Source organism: Manis pentadactyla, chromosome 3 (assembly GCF_030020395.1).
Source record: "Manis pentadactyla isolate mManPen7 chromosome 3, mManPen7.hap1, whole genome shotgun sequence".
Lineage (NCBI taxonomy): Eukaryota > Metazoa > Chordata > Mammalia > Pholidota > Manidae > Manis > Manis pentadactyla.
In genome coordinates this window covers 125,672,996-125,692,750 of record NC_080021.1, presented here as the reverse complement: position 1 = coordinate 125,692,750, position 19,755 = coordinate 125,672,996, and the positions used below count along the sequence as shown (strand labels likewise).

Sequence of the window (19,755 nt, the reverse complement as noted above, 5' to 3'; positions counted from 1 at the left end):
GGAGAATGGCACCCAGTATTAAGCTAAAAAATTTCTGTAAACTGCAAGGGAAAAAGCTTGCAATTAGCAAAGGCAAAAGTATTGAAAACCTACTATGTGTCTGAAGAGCTGAAAACCTCACAACCGACAGGTGGGAGGGCAGGTGCTTTCAGACACAAGGGGCAACCCAATTCCTGCCCCCCATTTCTCCATCTGCTACTGAGCACTTACAGTACTCTCATCTCCCTCCCCTCGCCCCCAGCTGGAGCCCTGAAGCAGGCACAGCACCTGCTATAGTTTCTTCAAGTGTGCATAAGGTAAAATATAATGATTGTATATACAGCAACAGAGAGAAACAACAGGAATTTAGAGGAATAACTCTGCTATTAAACTACACAGCAGTGGATTCTGGGAGCCCATTTATCCTGTAGAATATGGAAATAGAGGTACAAAGTCTAGTCCGCAAATGTCAAACTTCAGAAGGGGTACAAGCAGGAGTGGTTTCCTAGTTGTTCTATTTGATGAGTTATATTATTTCCAACAGCTGATGCTCAAAACATTTTTGTTCAATGAATAAATGAGTTTCTGAGATCAATTACCTTGTGAAATTCTAAATGTCTTTCTTAAAACTTACAGTAGCCTCCTCTTTAATATGTGTATTATCTAAACGCCTTTCACATAGCACTCAACATGACTATGGGGATAAGCCTAGAGGATGACTTCCAAACGATCTCTCAGTGGGCATCAGCTTGCTTACTACACTACTCACCGCTGCAGCCTTGAAGGAACTGCCTCTTTCTTGGTTCCCTGGAGAAGTTTCAGTGAGGAAGGTATACGTATTTTATATATTCTTGAACAGATCTCAAAATGCTACTCAGAACCTCAGCAGAACTTGTTCAACAACCCTGTAGTTAACTGACAATAAATCCTATGTCTGTAAAATAGGCAGCCTGCAAACTTTTATCCTTTTTATGGAGTCATCCGACATGTTATATAGATGCAGTTATACATGTATGCATTTATAACACCTGACACATCATATAGACGTGTGTATACAACATCCGACCTGTTGTACAGATGTGTACTTGTACGTGTATATAACACCCAACGTGTCATGCAGACATGTAGTTACACGTGCATGTGTAACATCCGACATGTTATATAGACGTGTAGTTGCACATCTACATAACTTCTAACATGTCCTGTAGACACATATACAGTTAAACATGTATGTGTGGATAACATCTGACATGTGGGGGTATATGCAAAGATCAGTATGGGTTAGGATCCTGAGCCCTTCCTGTCCATCCCAGCTCCATCTCCAGCAGGCGCTCCTCTCTCTGGCCCCCCACAGCCCACAAGCAAGCATTATCCTAGCGACAAGGCACTGAGCTGGAGAGGGAAACAGGTATGGCCTCTGGTTTCACAACTCTGAATGGTTGTTCTGCTGAAAGCAAGGAACAAACATCTGGTGAATTTGGATGGAAATGAGTAGCTCAATAGGTATTTCCTGCAATGCACAGAAAAGCTGTAGGTGTGTCAGTCAAGGCTTTGGCTTCCTCAACAACCTCTGCTGGCCCACCTGTGAGCCCCAGGAGCCCGTGTCTTCTTCAAGCCTTTCCATTGCTCTCCCACTGTCCTCCACAGCACCCGGGACACCCATTTTAGGACAGACACACTTGGGAGGAGACAGAAGGCAGTGGCTAGAGGGAAGTGGGGCTGATAGAGAAGTTTTTAAATTAATGTTAAGGTCACAGTAAAAATTGCTGCTGTGTTTTGTAGAACAGCAGTAACTGGCTTCTGTGTCTATCACTGATTCAAACAATAATTACTCCATCAGTCAAACTGAATGACTGCTGAATGGCTCCCAGGAACTAGGGCTGAAAAGAAAAAGTAAGTCCCAGGAAAGGAAAGAGTCCGCCTGGGTTTCTGCATACCATCCCCTCCAATCTACTCACCTTCCATCCACTCCACCCCTCCTATCTATTGGTGTTCCACTCCCTCCACTCTATTGGCACAGGGATTATTTTGAGCTGAAGGCAATTAGCACCCAGCAGGCTCAGGATAAGCTTTTTTTTTTTAACCTCTCCTTTTACAGCCTAAAGGAATTCAGTTTCAAGGCCTATTCCAGGAAGACAGCTATTACCAGATACTTTTAATGCAAGAAAGACTTCTCTGCATGGAAGACAAACATTTATTTGCTAAGCATTTGCTCTTCTCATCTTCCTGTGACCTGTCTTTCTCCCCTTTGAAGCCCCACAGCCCTGCCCCCTTCTCCTTAACTCAGTGCTGCAGATAAGCCCCAACTGCCTTTGAGCCTGTCATGTCTCTGTGGGACTTACATATGTAGGAAATTAAATTTGTTTTCTTCTTGTCAATTTAATTATTCTCTTATGTCAATTTAATTATTAGGCCAGCCAAAGAAACTGGAAGGGAAGGAGGGAAAAGCTTTCCTCCCAGACAACACCTGCATGCCTCAACAGGTTCATGCTCTGAACACACGCCCATGCATGTGCACACGTCACCCCCCTCCAAATCACTAGAGCAGCTCTCAAGAGTTGACACTTTGAACGAAGGGCTTCTGTCTTCCATCTACAGGATTTCCTTCTCTGTGTAACCAAGCTGCTATCATGCCTAGGTACATTAGAAATGATTGTCTAATACTCAGAAGATAAAAAAAAAGTCTCCTATAATTTATGTTACACATTCAACAGTTATCGGCTGAATGAATTTTTCTGCAGTACCATGTCCCAAGTAATTACCTGAGGCATACAGCCAGCAACATAGAAAAATTGATTAACGTGGCTGAGGCTCTAATGCCTCTCCAATTTGAATCAGGTCACAGACTTTTTATTGTAGCACCTGTATACTGTGTGTGGTTCCTCAAGGATCAGCTAACAAGAAACAATGGCTTTTTAAAAAGCTTGGCAGATGATAGCTTACACACTCCTGCCAAAGTGCCAACCTTAACACCAGAAGACAAATTACTAGCAATTTCTTTCTTAACTTAAGTCTCCTTTTTTATTTGAATTGCTTTGGATTTTCTTTTAATATGTCAGTATTTACCGCTTAATTTAAACCTCCCTTTCCAGTGAATTTTTAATAGAATGTTCATTATTTCTCTAGTTAAAAAACATAATCTGTGATCTTACCCATCCATAAGCAGTGCTTCGCTCATGCTCCTGAGTGACATCAGCTACATAGGCAAATATCACAGAGAACGTGACCGAGAAGACTCCAGACACGGAAATCATCGCAAAATACCACCTATAAAAACATTATTTTAAGTACCCAGGTGAGAAGCAGCGAATGTACTTTTACAACCAGGGCCAAAGATATCATGTAAAGATTGTAAACCAGGAAATTAAAAAAAATACATGTATAGGAATATTTAAAGATATAAACAACTAATAAAATTATAATTAAGATGGGGAGGAAGCAGAAACATACTGATTTGTCACTGCTCAAAGATGTCAGTACATGCAATTTAAAAGGTGAAAGAGTAGGGGATTAAGTCACAGATTTAAATGTAGTCGGAAGAAGAGATGTAAAAACTTTCTAAATTTCCTAGCTTCAGCTAAGAAAGACAAATACAGCAAATGACACAAAAGCAGAAAGTATAACAGATTTTTTATGTAAATAAGACTAAAAGTTTCTATTATATGCAGAGATGCTTAAAAAATTCTAGTTAAAATACCAGCAAATGGAACCACAGAACAAAAAGTAGAGTTTATCCAAGATGTAAGGCTGTATCAATGTTAGAAAATCTATTAAGGTAATTCACCATAGTAATAGGTCTAAGGAGAAAATCAAATGACCACCACTGATTCAGAAAGGCATCTAATAAAATTTTGACATCCAATCTTGACTGTAGAACAGAAAATCTCTGAATAAACAGGAATGAGTATTTTTCAACCCTAGAAGTTAGCTTAACACTTATAGTGAAACACAACATTTCCTTTGTATACGGGAAGAAGATAAACCCGCAATCATCCCTTTATTTAACATCATTCATTAGTCAAGTAGCAGAAGCAGTAGCATGAAAACTGGGAGAAATAAAATCACTGAAAGAAGAAAATTTAAGGCATTGGGAAGGCATTAAAAAAAAAAGTCCTAATTCATTGATAAAGCAGGATTTGTTCTTGGGCAGAAATATGAAAAATTATTTCATAAAAAGTCATTATCTGGTAGAAAATAAAATGATCTATATAGGAACCCAAGAAATTTAGAAGGTGCAAATGTTGACATATAATCCCTATCAGATTATCAAATGAGGATATTTTCACGTGCGCCAAAAGATTATCTACTCATTGCATCTAAAACAGACCCCCAAATCCTTCCATTCTAAGGTTTGTTCTCACACAGGAAGAATATCTCAGCAACAGGCAGGCTGGTCAAAATACCAATCCCCGGACTCCCAAAAACAACTAAGTTACAGCTCAAGCGCAAACTCCAACCCATCTTTGGTAACTAAAGAGAGACTTGGTGCAAAATGATGATTCACAGGAAATACACACGTGTCACTCGGGTGACCAGAACACCTTTCCCAGATATAGCTGGTCTTCATCCACAGTTCCTGCAAACGCTTTAGAACCGTAAAGGTGAAATAGCTGTCTTGTTACTGATAAAGGTGACTTTCAGACCCCACCTGAGGGCAGGGCTGGAGGACTACCTGTAGAATAGGAGGGTTAGAACTTTTAGTCCCACCCTTGACCTCTGGGGAGGGTAGGGGTGCTGGAGGCGGAATCAGCCAATTTTGATTATATAATGAAGTGTCCATAAAAGCCCAAAGGACAGCTTTTGGGCCCTCCTCTGAGGGCTTCCACGTGCCACCAAGCTGGGCCCAAGCTGCATGAGGACAGAAGCTCCTTTGTTTGGGACTTCACCCTGTGTATCTCTTTATCTGGCTGTTGATTTGTATCCTTATCATATCCTATAATAAACTGGTAAATGTAACCATTTCCTGCAGTTCTATGAGCCATCTAGCAGATTAATGACACTCCAGAAGGGGGTCTTGGGAACCCATGATTTACAGCCAGTCAGTCAGAAGCACAGGTGAGGACCTAGGCTTGTGCCAGGCTCTTGGAGTCAGTGGGGTGGGAGCGGTCTGGAGGGATGATTCTGATGCTGTGTCCAGGCAGCCAGTGTCAGTGTTGAGCTGAATCCTGACACCCTGCTGGTGACCAGTATTGCCTAGTGGAATAGGGTCTGGGAACCTTAAACTTAAAAGACTTATTTATCATGAGGAAACGAGATCAAATTAAAATTCACATTATGATGTGGAACAGTCCAGTGTTCCTACACAAAGGCAGCTCCTGCCCACTGAAAATACACAGGGCCATGTCAGTGCCCTGGAGCAGTGAGGACTGAAACAATAGTCTGCCAAGTCCATTAAGCCCTGCGCAGGACCCACGCCTATAACTGACTTCACAGCAACAACAGCTGCCCTTAGAAACATCGTTTGTTTCTATTTCTTCACCTCCGTCATGTATCTAAGACTTAATTCTGTTAATGTGTTAATCTCCCACTTACACAACGGGCATGATGGCAACCACCAAAACTGGCTTTCGGTATAACAAAGAGATCAAAAGAAACAGGCACCACTGTTTGAAATGGTCGAGAGGCAGTTATTCACACAGGACCCAAAATGTCACGTCGGTGGAGGGCTGAGCCACTCACCATGGGCTGATCCTCATCAGTGGAATTGGGAAGCAGGTGAAGAAGACGGTGCCAAGGAGAAAGGGTTTCCTCCCCCACACGTCAGACAGAGCACCTATGAGAGGGGCACTCAGGAAAGAGAGCAGGCCCTGGAGAAGAAAGGAAACAGCCAGATTTATCATGTGATCCCCAAGTACCGATATTCTTACTTTGTAAATGTTCCAGTTCATTTTATTGGCCCCCAAACAGACTTTGAAACATTTAATGCAAATTGTCAAAAAAATTCTAACAAAATTTCTAAACATGCTGTCAGAAAGGGAGTAAAGGGGTAAGAACTTGTTTTCCAGGAGAAACTGGAGAAGAGGCCCACAACTGGCTCTGAATATCCTGGCACCAAGCATATGGGAAGAAGCCAGAAACTTCATTCACTTTAATAAATACGGGTAGCACACACACCACGTGCAAAGCCCTGAACTCCCTGGTGCAATGAAGACACCAAATGCACGCACGTTCTGCTAACAAAGGGCCTGCACGCTTACAGGGCTAAACAGGACCAGTATGCATATACCCTCATCAGTCAGAGTTACAGTTCCACCTGCCTGGAGAACTTAGGAAGAAAACACAGCATCAACAGCAGCGTTCATTTAGGCAGAAGGAAGCAGAGACAGGATGCTATACATATGCAAAGGAAGTGGAGACACGTTTACTATTTCCCTACTCTGGCTGCCATTCCATGCAGTTCCCTGACTTTGGGGCCTCTGAGCCACCACAGGCCTCACCTCACATGCTCTGTCTGAACACACGACCACCAACACCTACATTATGGACAGCTTTCCAATCTCTCTTCTGAGCCCTGAGCCTACAGCCACACTTTTCTTCCTGTGCATGTAACATGCACACTGTTCCCTATATGCCTGACTTAACACCCACACATCCCACGCTGGCTGAAGCCCTCCAAAGCTTTTCCCTCCATCTCTCCACTCCTCAGAGCTACTCAGACCATTCATTCCCTCTTCACAACTCTATATCTATCCCCTGCTGTGACAGAATTCAGCATTTGCTGCTTGGATTAAACTAAACCAATATACCTCCACCCACTGCAAACCTCTACTCTGATCCCTTCTTTAGGACCCTGCAATGGTCTTCACTGTGTCAAGTTTCAATTCTTTTGCAGGTATTTATGGGTGAACTAATTAATGGGTGTCTGAACCTTGCTTTTAAATACTACCAATAGAAAATGGGTGTGGGAAAAACAGGGATAGATGAGACACAGGTGGGAAAATGTTGATAAATAATGAGACTGGGTGATGAGTATATGGTCTTCATTATATTATTCTCTACTTTTGTGTATTTTATTTTTCATAATTTATATTATGAATTCAAATTCATAATACATACAAATAGGACCCTCCAAAATCTGGCCCCTACCACACAGCCTCTGCTTTGGCTATAGTGTTACTTCAAGTTTCCTGAGCACATCATCTTCCCCTGTGCCAAGTGGCCTTTGCACAGGCCCTTGATGGATCAGCACTCACCTCCCATGCTTGGACCTGGTAAACATCTAGCCAGCCTTCACAACCTCAGGTGAGGAGCGACTCTCTCCTCTTAGCTACTCGAACAGAATTAATCACAGTTTTTTGGAGCATAAAAGAAAAAAACTCCATCACCTGTTACACCTCTTCTTTTGTAATTAACACTCTATTACAATTTGTTATTTGTCTATTTTCTCTATTGGATTAGAAATTGAGATTACGGTCCAAGGGAGGTTTTTTTTTTCATCTCCATGCCCTTGTTGCCTATCACAGGGCCTGGTAAATATGGGTGTTCAAAGAGGTTTGGTGAACTGAACAGAACTTTTAAGAGGAAATCAGCTCACGCTAATTTTGGGAGGTTCCATCAGCTGAGAAGAAAAGGAATGAGATTCCAACATCCATCAGCCACCAGTAAACCCAGAGTCCATGGGCCAGAAGACAGGTGAGCTGGGGAAAGAGGCAGTGACTCGAGGAAGGGCAGGCAAACTGCAGGAGAACAGCTTTTGGCTCCCCTGAAATAAAATACTGAGCCATGCCCAGAGATCAAACCTCATTAATTTCTAAGCCGCAGCAGGCTTCCAGGGCATCTGGTCGGTTTTCATGTAAAGAGAGCCAACAGATCAAGGATTAAATGATTTTCCTTAACTAACAGTTAAACGACTGCAGAAGAAGCTTAAATTCAAGACTCAAAATCTCTTAAAAATACCGAAGACCTAGGTACCTGGGTAGTATAGAACTGGTCAAGAAATTAAAGGATACAAGGCAATAGAAATCGCCCCGACCACAAACATGGTAGCAAAAACTCTCTAAACACAAAGAAAAAGTCTGTGGTCAGTTCTGATTTCATACAAAGTTTTAAAATATGGTATGTATTACATTTTTATTTTTTTATTGAAATATAGTTGATATACAAAATTAGATTGGTCTCAAGTGTACAACATAGTGATTCAATAGTTATTTACATTAAATGCTCACCTTAGCAAGTATAGTTACTATCTGTTAACACAGGAAGATGTTACAAACTATTGACTATTCTTTAAAAAAAATTTTTTTTATTGTATTGTGGATAAAGTGAAGGTTCCTGGGCCAGGATTCTCACCTGGCCCTGGTTGGCTAGCTCACTTCACACATGTGGGCAATGCATCATTACTGACTCTATATAGAGAGACCTGCCCAGTACTCTGGATGACATGGTGGCACAGCTGCAAGGCTGCAGGAGAGCAGAGCAGAGGCTGGAGTGGTGAGTGTACCAAGGACAGAGGCCCAGAGGACAGCTGTGTGGGCAGAGAGGCCCAGAGGCAGGCACCGGCTTGCTGCATAAAGACTCACTCTGAGTGAATGGGATTCTAGTGACTGACCTGCTTCTGTGGAAATAAAGCTGGGTGTAACCTTTTGCCCCAAGAACACTCTACTGTTATTTATTTGGTCACATTGACTCCATAGTGAATTTGTCTGGGACTGAAACCCACTGGCAAGACAAGTATCATTAATATACAATTGTATGTTGGTATCAAATGTACACCACAGTGGTTCAGCAGTCCCTGTGATCAATTTACAGTGTGATTGCAAATTATTGTGCCCTTTTATCCCCCTTCCCCATGCACCCGCCCCATCCCCTCCCCCTTGAAGCCACATTTTAGTGTCTATTTTGACTCTATTCTCTATGCTGTACTTTCATCTCAGTGATTAATTTATAATATGATTGAGATTTTGTGCATCTTTATCCTCTTCCATCAATTTCACTCACCACTCCAATCCCCTCATGAATATACACCATTTTTAAACAAAGGATATGAGAAGGCCAAGCATTAAAGTTATATTTAAAATACTGCAGCTTTAATAAAAATAAGGTAGTCTTCTAGATTATGGACTTAAATTTTAGTTTAATCCACTCATTAAATAATATTATTTAAATCAGATTCTCAGTGACAATAACATATATTAAAAATATTCTCTGGGAGGAAACCATTTTATTAAGATGATAAAATACAATCTAACAAAATACTTGCCTCTCTAGGAAACTTGTTCCTAAAAATCAAAGACTTTCTTCTGTCCCAGTTATTTCCTCCATTCCCAATCTGGCCCTAGATCTTATCAGCCACATTATCAGGGCAGGAGACTAGGAACGACATTTGTACCGTGGCGAACTGGACAAGTACCTCATTAGTCCTAAAGATGCAGACCACAGTGTGCAAATGAGAACAAAATACTTAAAAATTAAAACCAGAATGACATCAAAGCCCTAACCTTTATGACAAATATAGTCAATTTTCATTATTCTCAGCACTTATGTTCTATAAGGCTGCCACAAACAATGAATTAGAGAACAGAACCACTGCCCTGTAAGAAACACAGGGCTAGGAGCCTGCACACATCCAGTCACATATTTTCATCAACTGGTCAATACATAACCTTGGCTTATGTGTGTTTCTGTTCAAGGAAACCTTATTTAATATACATTCTTGATTTACTAACATCGAACTTTCAGCCACAAGCACTGTGACTCATGCCCAAAGGAGACCACCAAATGTGGGACAGTCTCCTGATTGACATCACGGACATCTCTGCAGTTAGAGACACTAGACGACACTTCAGCAGTATGCTTGGGGCAATTTTAACCGAAATCACCAACAAAAGAAAAAAAATGTTAAAAACATGGCACTAAATAGACCACAAAAAAGTCACGCTTACAGTATAAAACCTGAAACAAGACAGCATTGCCTTGTTCTACGTCAGCTGTAATATAAGTGTTTGGGCAACTCAAATTCTCCTCTCTCTGTGCATGAATGACCAGGAAGCACTGTGTTGACTCTGGAGCCACAAATAAACTTTCCAAATAGGTGGATCTGCAAATACGGAGTCCAAGAACAATGAGGATTAGCATCCTAGCTATGCTCTGCTATCCTATAATGTCAACACAGCTCAACAAATATCAGGTAAAAAATGGCATGTGGGACTCCAGGTTGGATGGCAAAATCAACCAATGGTTGATCACAGTCACTTTTGTAAATTACCTTCCCAGTCCAAGCAGATATTTAAGTGGCATAATTAACTGGCCAGTAATTCTAAAATGGACTCATAGACTCTAAGATGAGAAAACAGCCATTAAAGCTTACTGTTCAATTAAATGTAATCATTCAACAAACTTTTTTTTTTTTTGTATCATTAATATACAATTACATGAGCAACACTGTGATTACTAGATTCCCTCCATTATCAAGTCCCCACCACATACCCCATTACAGTCACTGTCCATCAGCATAGTAAGATGCTATCAAGTCACTACTGGACTTCTCTGTGTTATACTGCCTTCCCCATACCACGCGCCCAAAACATTATGTGTGCTAATCATAATGCCCCCCTTTATCCTTATCCCTCCCTTCCCACCAATCCTCCCAGTTCCTTTCCCTTGGGTAACTGTTAGTCCATTCTTGGGTTCTGTGACGCTGCTGCTGTTGTGTTCCTTCACTTTACTTTGTTCTTATACTCCACAGATGAATGAAATCACTTGATACTTGTCTTTCTCCGCCTGGCTTATTTCACTGACCATTATACCCTCTAGCTTCATCCATGTTGTTGCAAATCGTAGGATTTGTTTTCTTCTTATGGCTGAATAATATTCCATTGTGTCTATGTACCACTTCTTTATCCATGCAACTACTGATGGACACGTAGTCTGCTTCCATTTCTTGGCTATTGTAAATGGTGCTGTGAAAAAAATAGGGGTGCTTATGTATTTTTGAAATTGGGCTACTGAATCCTTAGGGTAAATTCCTAGGAGTCGAATTCCTGGGTCAAATAGTTTTTTGAGGAACCTCCATACTGTTTCTACAATGGTTGAACTAATTTACATTCCCACCAGCAGTGAAGGAGGGTTCCCCTTGCTCCACATCCTCGTCTACATTTGTTGTTGTCTGTCTTTTGGATGGTGGCCATCACGTGTGAGGTGATATCTCATGTGGTTTTAATTTGCATTTCTCTGATGATTAGCAATGTGGAGCCTCTTCTCATGTAACTGTTGGCCATCTGAGTTTCTTCTTTGGAGAAGTATCTGTTCAGATCCTCTGCCCTTTTTCAATTGGCTTGTGTTTTGTTTGTTGAGGTGAGTGAGCTCTGTATATTTTGGATGTCAACTCCTTATCGGATTTCATTTAAGAATATATTCTCCCATACCTTTTTGTTCTACTGATGGTATCCTTTGCTGTACAGAAGCTTTGTAGGTTGATATAGCTTTGTAGGTTGTTCATTTTTGCTTTTGTTTCCCTTGCCTGGGGAGATATGTTCATGAAGAAGTTGCTCATGTTTCTTATATTCAATAGATTTTTGCCTGTGCTTTTTTCTATGAGTTTTATGGTTTCATGCCTTACATTGAGGTCTTTGATCCCTTTTGAGTTTACTTTTGTGTATGGGGCTAGACAGTAATCCAGTTTCATTCTTCTACATGTAGCTGTACAGTTTTGCCAACACCAGCTGTTGAAGAGGCTATTATTTCCCCATTGTATATGTACGGCTCATTTATTGTACATTAATTGACCATATATGCTTGGGTTAACATCTGGACTCTCTATTCTGTTCCACTGGTCTGTGGGTCTGTTCTTGTGCAGTACCAAATTGTCTTGATTACCATGGCTTTGTAGTAGAGCTTGATATTGGGAAGCAAGATTCCTCCTGCTTTATTCTTCCTTCTCAGGATTGCTTTGGCTATTCGGGGTCTTTGGTGGTTCCATATGAATTTTAGAACTATTTGTTCCAGTTCGTTGAAGAATGCTGTCAGTATTTTGATAGGGATGGCACTGAATCTGTAGATTGCTTTGGGCAGGATGGCCATTTTGACAATACTAATTCTTCCTAGCCAAGAGCATGGGTTGAGTTTCCATTTGTTAGTGTCCTCTTTAATTTCTCTTAAGAATGTCTTGTAGTTTTCAGGGTATAGGTCTTTCACTTCCTTGGTTAGGTTTATTCCCAGGTATTTTATTCTTTTTGATGTAATTGTGAATGGAATTGTTTTCCTGATTTCTCTTTCTGCTAGTTCATCGTTAGTGTATAGGAATGCAACAGATTTCTGTGTATTAATTTTGTATCCTGCAACTTTGCTGAATTCAGATATTAGTTCTAGTAGTTTCGGACTGGATTCTTTAGGTTTTTTTATGTACAATACCATGTTATCTGCAAACAGTGTCAGTTTGGCTTCTTCGTTACCAGTCTGGATGTCTTTTACTTCTTTGTGTTGTTTGATTGCCGAGGCTAGGACCTCCAGTACTATGTTGAATAAATGCGAGGAGAGTGGGCATCCATGGCTTGTTCCCGAACTTAAAGGAAAAGCTTACAGCTTCTCGCTGTAAAGTAAAATGTTGACTGTGGGTCTGTCATATTATGTTTATTATGTTGAGGTACCAGCCCTCTATATCCATTTTTTTGAGAGTTTTTATCATGAATGGATGGTGAATTTTGTCAAATGCTTTTTCAGCATCTATGGAGATCATCATGTGGTTTTTATCCTTCTTTTTGTTGATGTGGTGAATGATGTTGATGGTTTTCAAATGTTGTACCATCCTTGCATCCCTGAGATGAATCCCACTTGATCATGAGGGATGATCCTCTTGATGTATTTTTGAATTCGGTTTGCTAATATTTTGTTGAGTATTTTTGCATCTATGTTCATCAGGGATTATTGGTCTGTAGTATTCTTGTGGTGTCTTTCTCTGGTTTTGGTACTAGAGTGATGCTGGCTTCAAAGAATGAATTTGGGAGTATTTCCTTTTCCTCATTTCTTAGGAAACAAAAGAGAATGGGTATTATGTCTTCTCTGTATGTCTGATAAAATCCCGCCATAAATCCATCTGTCCCGGGGAGTTTGTTCTTGGGTAGTTTTTTGATTACTGCTTCAATTTTGTTGCTGGTAATTGGTCTGTTTAGATTTTCTGTTTCTTCCTTGGTCAGTCTTGGAAGGTTGTATTTTTCTAGGAAGCTGTCCATTTCTTCTAGGTTTTCCAGCTTGTTAGCATATAGATTCTCAGTATTCTCTAATGATTTGTATTTCTGTGGGGTCCGAGGTGATTTTTCCTTTCTTGTTTCTGATTCTGTTGATGTGTGTAGATTCTCTTTTTTCTCTTAATAAGTCTGGCTAGGGGCTTATCCATTTTATTTTCTCAAAGAACCAGCTCTTGGTTTCATTGACTTTTTTCTATTGTTTTATTCTTCTCAATTTTATTTATTTCTTCTCTGATTTTTATTATGTCCCTCTTTCTGCTGACTTTGGGCCTCACTTGTTCTTCTTTTTCCAATTTCAATAGTTGTGACTTTAGACCATTCATCTGGGATTGTTCTTTCTTCTTTAAATTGGCCTGGATTGCTATATACTTTCCTCTTAGAACTGCCTTTGCTGCGTCCCACAGAAGTTGGGGCTTTGTGCTGCTGTTGTCATTTGTCTCTATATATTGCCTGATCTCTATTTTAATTTTGCCATTAATCCACTGATTTAGGAGCATGCTGTTAAGCCTCCATGTGTTTGTGTGTTTCTTTTCTTTGTACAATTTATATCTAGTTTTATACCTTTGTGTTCTGAAAAGTTGGTTAGTAGAATTTCAATCTTTTGGAATTTACTGAGGCTCTTTTTGTGAGCTAGTATGTGGTCTATTCTGGAGAATGCTCCATGTGCACTTGAGAAGAATGTGTATCCTGTTGCTTTTGGGTGTAGAGTTCTGTAGATGTCTGTTAGGTCCATCTGTTCTAGTGTGCTGCTCAGTGCCTCTGTGTCCTTATTTTCTGTCTGGCGGATCTCTCCTTTTGAGTGAGTGGTGGGTTGAAGGCTCCTAGAACAAATGCACTGCATTCTATTTCCTTCTTTAATTTTGTTAGTATTTGTTTCCCATAAGTCAGTGATCCTTTATTGGGTGCATATATATTTATAATGATTATATCCTCTTGTTGGACTGACCCCTTTATCATTATGTAATGTCCTTCTTTATCTCTTGTTACTTTCTTTGTTTTGAAGTCTATCTTGTCTCATACTAGTGCTGCAACATGTGCTTTTTTCTCCTTGTGGTTTGCATGAAATATCTTTTTCCATCCCTTCACTTTTAGTCTGTGTATGTCTTTGGGTTTGAGGTGAGTCTCCTGTAAACAGCATTTCGATGCACCTTGCTTTTTTATCCATTCTATTACTCTGTGTCTTTTGATTGGTGCATTCAGTCCATTTACACTTAGGGTGATTATTGAAAGATTATGTAGTGACTGCCATTGCAGGCTTTAGATTCAAGGTTACCAGAGGTTCCAGGGTAGCTTCTTTACTGTCTAACTTAACTCACTTATTAAGCTATTATAAACACAGTCTGATGATTCTTTATTTCTCTCCCTTCTTATTTCTTCTCCTCCATTCTTATATGTTAGGTGTTTTATTCGGTACTCTTTTGTGAAGAGTTGATTTTATTTTTTGCTTTAGTTAGTATTTGGTTGGTTTGCTTTCTTTGCTGTGATTTTATTTTCTCTGGTGACATCTATTTGGCCTTAGGAGTACTTAAATTTAGAGAAGTCCCTTTAACATACCCTGTTGAGGTGGTGTGTGGGAGGCAAATTCCCTCAACTTTTGCTTTCTTGTATTGTTTAATCCCTCCTTCATATTTAAACGATAATCATGCTGGATACACTATTCTTGGTTCAAGGCCCTTCTGTTTCATTGCATTAAAATATATCATGCCATTCTCTTCTGGCCTTTAAGGTTTCTGTTGAGAAGTCTGATGATAGCCTGATGGATTTGCCTTTGTAGATGACCTTTTTTCTCTCCCTGGCTGCCTTTAGTACTCTGTACTAAAGTACTCTTTGATCTTTGCTACTTTATTATATCTTGGTGTTGTCCTCCTTGGGTCCCTTGTGTTGGGAGATCTGTGGGCTTCTGTGGTCTAAGAGACTATTTCCTCCCCCAGTTTGGGGAAGTTTTCAGCAATTATTTCTTCAAAGACACTTTCTATCCCTTTCTCTCTTTCTTCTTCTTCTGGTACTCCTATAATGCGAATATTATTCCATTTTGATTGGTCACACAGTTCTCTAAATATTCTTTCATTCCTCGAGATCCTTTTCTCTCTCTGCCTCAGCTTCTCTGTGTTCCTGTTCTCTGATTTCTATTCCATTATTGGCCTCTTGTTCGTCCTCCAGTCTGCTCTTAAGTCCTTCCAGAGATTGTTTTATTTCTGTATTCTCCCTCTGTACTTGATCCTTTAGCTCTTGCATATTTCTCTGCAGCTCCATCAGCATGGTTATGACATTTATTTTGAATTCTTTTTCAGGAAGATTGGTTAAATCTATCTCCCCAGGCTCCCTCTTGGGGGTTGTCTGGGTAACTGTGGACTGAACCAAATTCTTCTGCCTTTTCATGACGATAGAGGTAGTCATAGACAGTTGGCATGTGTGTTAGCAGGGAGAACAAAGTCCCTTCCTGCTTGCTAGTCACCTTGCCCTTCTCTGCTGCCTGTGCCAGTTACCCGCACACCAGGAGAAGCTTCTGGTTTTATTTCCTGAGCTGCCGTGGGTGGGGCAGCAATCAGTACAGCACAGAACCCTGTGGGGAGTGGCAGGTGCGCCGGGTGTGCTCTCCTGCAAGAAGGGTGACCCTTCGGTGCCTTGTCCTGGCTTCCTCTGTGCCGTGTAGCTGCGCACTGGCAGTGCCTCTGAGTCTGGCCCAGGTGGCTGCAGAGGCTCTCGGTGGCTGCGACCACTCTCAGGCTGCTTCCCCACTATGGCGGGGCTGCTTGGAGGGGGAATGAATGGGAGGCTGTTTATCACTGTGAGGGGCTTCAGAGCTGCGCCTCCTACCAGGTGGCTGGGGCACCTGAAGTTCCCCAGGATTCACAGCCTGCTGGGCTGAGTGTGCCGGGACACTTCCATCCAGTTGTGAGGCCCCTGTCCCTTTAAGACTTTCAAAAAGCACTTGCTTTTCTTTTGTCCTAGGGACGCCAGCGGTGGGGACCCGGTTGCAGATTTTACTTTTCTGTTTCCCTAATATCCAGCACACCATGCACTGTGTGTCTGCACTCCCAGTGCGGATGACTAGGGCCGGGTATTTAGCAGTCCTGCACTTCCGCTCCGTCCCCCCTCTGACTCCTTTCCTCCTGCTGGGTAGCTGGGATGGTGGGAGTGCTCGGGTCCCGCCGGGTCGCGGCTTGTATCTTACCCCCTTCGGGAGATGCTGAGTTCTCACAGATGTAGATGTAGCCTGGCTGTTGTACAGTATCTTCTGGTCTCTCTTTTAGGAATAGTATTTTCAAAAATATATATGGTTTTGGGAGATTTCCACTGCCTTACTCACACTGCCATCTTGGCTCCTCCCTCAGAATTTGATTGTTTTAACATTTTTATTTACAGATAATAAAAAGGATAATGTTTACTCAAGTTTCTGCTCAAATTAAGAAAGCAAGAATTATTGTGTGTGTGTGTGTGGTGGGTGAGGGAGGGAGGGAGAGGGAGGGAGAGAGAGAGAGAGAGAGAGAGAGAGAGAGAGAGAGAGAGAGAGAGAGAGAGAGAGAGAGAGAGAGAGAGAGAGAGAGAAAGCATAAGCATTCTGGGTTTACTAATCCCAAGGAGTAGCCATGAAGGAACTTCAAATCTACCTTTTTTTTTTAATTCTTAAAAATGTCAGCCAACAGTTTGTGTGTGTGCTTATGCTAAACTATTTGGCTAAGCACTGCTTGTTGATTTAATTCATTTGAACAGCAGGGTGAAACAGTTCAACAGCAACTCCTAGGACTACAGAAATTCTTGACGTAGTATATGTCTGTGGAAAAGCATCCCAGCACATCTATGTGCTTTTCCCTTGATCAGACTTGACAGTCAAGTCTAGACTGAGAAACCCATATGGACATGAAGCCCTGTGCTAATACCTGAGCTGGCCTACTGGGTCTTCTACCTTCTACCCTTTACTAATCCCTCACTGTGGTGGCAAAGTTGAATGGAATAAAGTCAGCCTGCTTCAGGCCACTGTCTTCATATTGAACATCTGGCCTGCTTAGTCTTAAGAAGGTTGAGACTGATGAAGAGAACTTATTTTGTAATAACTATAAAATATGCTGCAATATAATGACTTATAAGAAATACATATTTAGTCATTCATATGAACAAATACATTCTCAAGTATATTTGGTCTTCATCCACAGTTGAAAACACTGAAGTCTTAAAGGTGAAGCGGGTGTCTTGCCATATTGAGAGACTTCTGGACCCACCCAAAGGCAGGGGCTAGACGTTGAAATCAGCCAGGAGGCAATGATTCGGTCAATCATGACTAAACAATGAATTCCTCACAAAGTCCAGAAGAGCTTACCTCTCTCTGGGATCCTGTTTCTCAGTTGGAGAGAGCTTCTGCACTTGGGGAACAAAAGCAACTCCACCTGCCACCCAGCCAGGCCCCAAGCTCCACTAGAACAGAAGCTCCTTTATTTGGGGCCATGCCTTATGGATCTCTTCATCTGGCTGTTAACTTGTATCCTTTACTAAACTGGTAAACTTTAAAGTGTTTTCCTAAGTTCTGTGAGCTGCTTTAGCAAATTAACAGAACCTAAGGGGGAGGTCGTGGGAAACTCCAATCTGTTATGTCAGAAGCATAAGTAACTGCCTGGGGTTAGCAACCAGTGTCTTGAGTGGGGGCTGGAGGGCAGTCTTGTAGGACGGTGCCTTTAACCTGGGGAACCTGCACAGTTAGTGTCAGAAATGAGTTCTTGGACACCCTGCTGGTGCTTGAGAATTGCTTAGTGTTGTGTGTGGGAAGACCCCTTCTCACACACACGTATTGGAATAGGGTCTAGAGACCCCAAAGGAGTTATACTATTACTGCTGTTTACTCTTGTTGTGCAGGAAAAAAACCAAACATGCTAAAGAAACTTCAAGAAATTTCAAGGTAGACATTGGGAAATCAGACTAGCTGGTTTTAATGAAGAAAATGATTAGTCACTCCACCAGCTGTGTTAAACACCAAGCCCTCATCTGCCAAGGTAAACCAAGGCATCTGTCTGGTATTATACTGCTGACTGTGTAGTAGCCAAAATGTCTGTGGTCAGTTTTATGTGTCAGCTTGGCAAGGCTACAGTACCCAGTTATTTAATCAAACACTAGTGTGTGTGGGTGTTGCTTGAAGGTATTCTGTAGACGTGGTTAACATCTACAATCAGTTGGCTTGAGAATAAAGGGTGTTACCTTCAATAATAGGAGGGAGACTCATCCAATCAGTTGAAGGCCTTAAAAGCAAAATCTGAGGGTTCCAGGAGAAGAAAGACTTCTGCATCAGGACTGTAGCATCAACCCCTGCCCATCTCCAGCCTGCCCACCTGTCATATATACTTCAGACGTGCCAGGCCCCAACTGTGTGAGCCAAGTCCTAAAATCATTATGTATGTGTGTGTGTGCCTGCACTTATTCATTCTACTGGCTTTGTTTCTCTAGCCTTGAGTAATATAACTTACTGCTAGTCACACAATGTCTACCATGTGTTTCAGTTCCACAAAAATAACTGCTATAGAAAAATGGTTGGAAAGTAAGACTCTGGGAATCTGAGCAGTGGAACTGAAAAGTTGTTCAAGTTGACAGCTGTCTTTGAGCTTGGAGACAGGCACACACACTGCTTGTGGGAGCGTGAGCCTGTGCAGCTGCTCCAGGAGATAATGTACTAGCAATCAAGGCCTCAAGACACTCCTGAACCCTTTTACTCTCCACTGACACCTTCACAGCTCTTTTAGGGAAAAATTTAAATTACAAAGATTGATTTTTAAAAATATATTACAGAATTATCTTCAACAGTTTGAAACTGGAAACCATTTGTACAGGGAAATGGGTAAATAAATTAAGGTATATTCATAGATGGAAGAGTAGTAACCATTTCAAACAGTACAGGTGGTTCTTGCTCTGCGTGGTAGTGCAGGATTGTACAGATGACCATGCAAGCTAAAACTGCAGTTATTTTAATCAATGGGAAAAAATGTGATTCACTTTATGACCTTTAGAAATTTTTGTGAAAACACTGAAAACTCTTTTATCATTTATAAATGATTAGTGAAATGAAAAAAATACTGAAACCAATATTTTAGAACACAGTAACTTAAGACATTAAGAATTAAAGTGTTTTATTTCTTTGCAAAAAACTTATCAAGAGTCATCTGAAGAGTGCTCGCCTTCCTGGTGAGTCTCATGTGTGCTGTTCTGCGTGTTACCTTCTAGGCACTGGTAACTGTCACATGCCTAAGTTTGGATCAGCTTCCTCTGTGCTTCCAAAGTCATGAACTATGACCTCAGAGAGCCCCTTCTGTGCTTTTTGCTGGCATCACTTCCTCTGGGGGCATTGTCATTGTTTTCATCACAATCACATTCCTTCTTTATGCTGGTTAAATTTATCTTCACTAAGTTCCTCTGGCTATACATCTGCAGTCTCTCTGACACACCCCGATCAGCTGTCTCTTCCATGATTCCACTCAGGTACCAGATGAATGTCACTAAGGCATTCCCACTATTTCCTTCTTTCCTGCACTTTGTCCTTGTTCACCAAGTCCTTCTTTTGATGACCCATTTTTGTAAACTGTCATGTGGAGCCACACAGCTATTTGCTTTGCTG

The 19,755-nt window shown here is 41.2% G+C and overlaps 1 protein-coding gene across 3 annotated transcripts in view; it reads right to left on the bottom strand.

The window, feature by feature from the left end:
• The window catches only part of MFSD14B (major facilitator superfamily domain containing 14B), a 105,479-nt gene that overhangs the window by 21,961 nt on the left and 63,763 nt on the right, over positions 1-19,755 (bottom strand). For all 3 annotated transcript variants that reach the window (XM_036928920.2, XM_036928919.2, XM_036928921.2), the window contains exons 4-5: positions 5,659-5,786; positions 3,132-3,246 (exon numbers count right to left, since the gene is read on the bottom strand). In XM_036928920.2, coding sequence (XP_036784815.2) covers positions 3,132-3,246; positions 5,659-5,786 — 243 coding nt within the window. The remainder of the gene's footprint in view (positions 1-3,131; positions 3,247-5,658; positions 5,787-19,755) is intronic.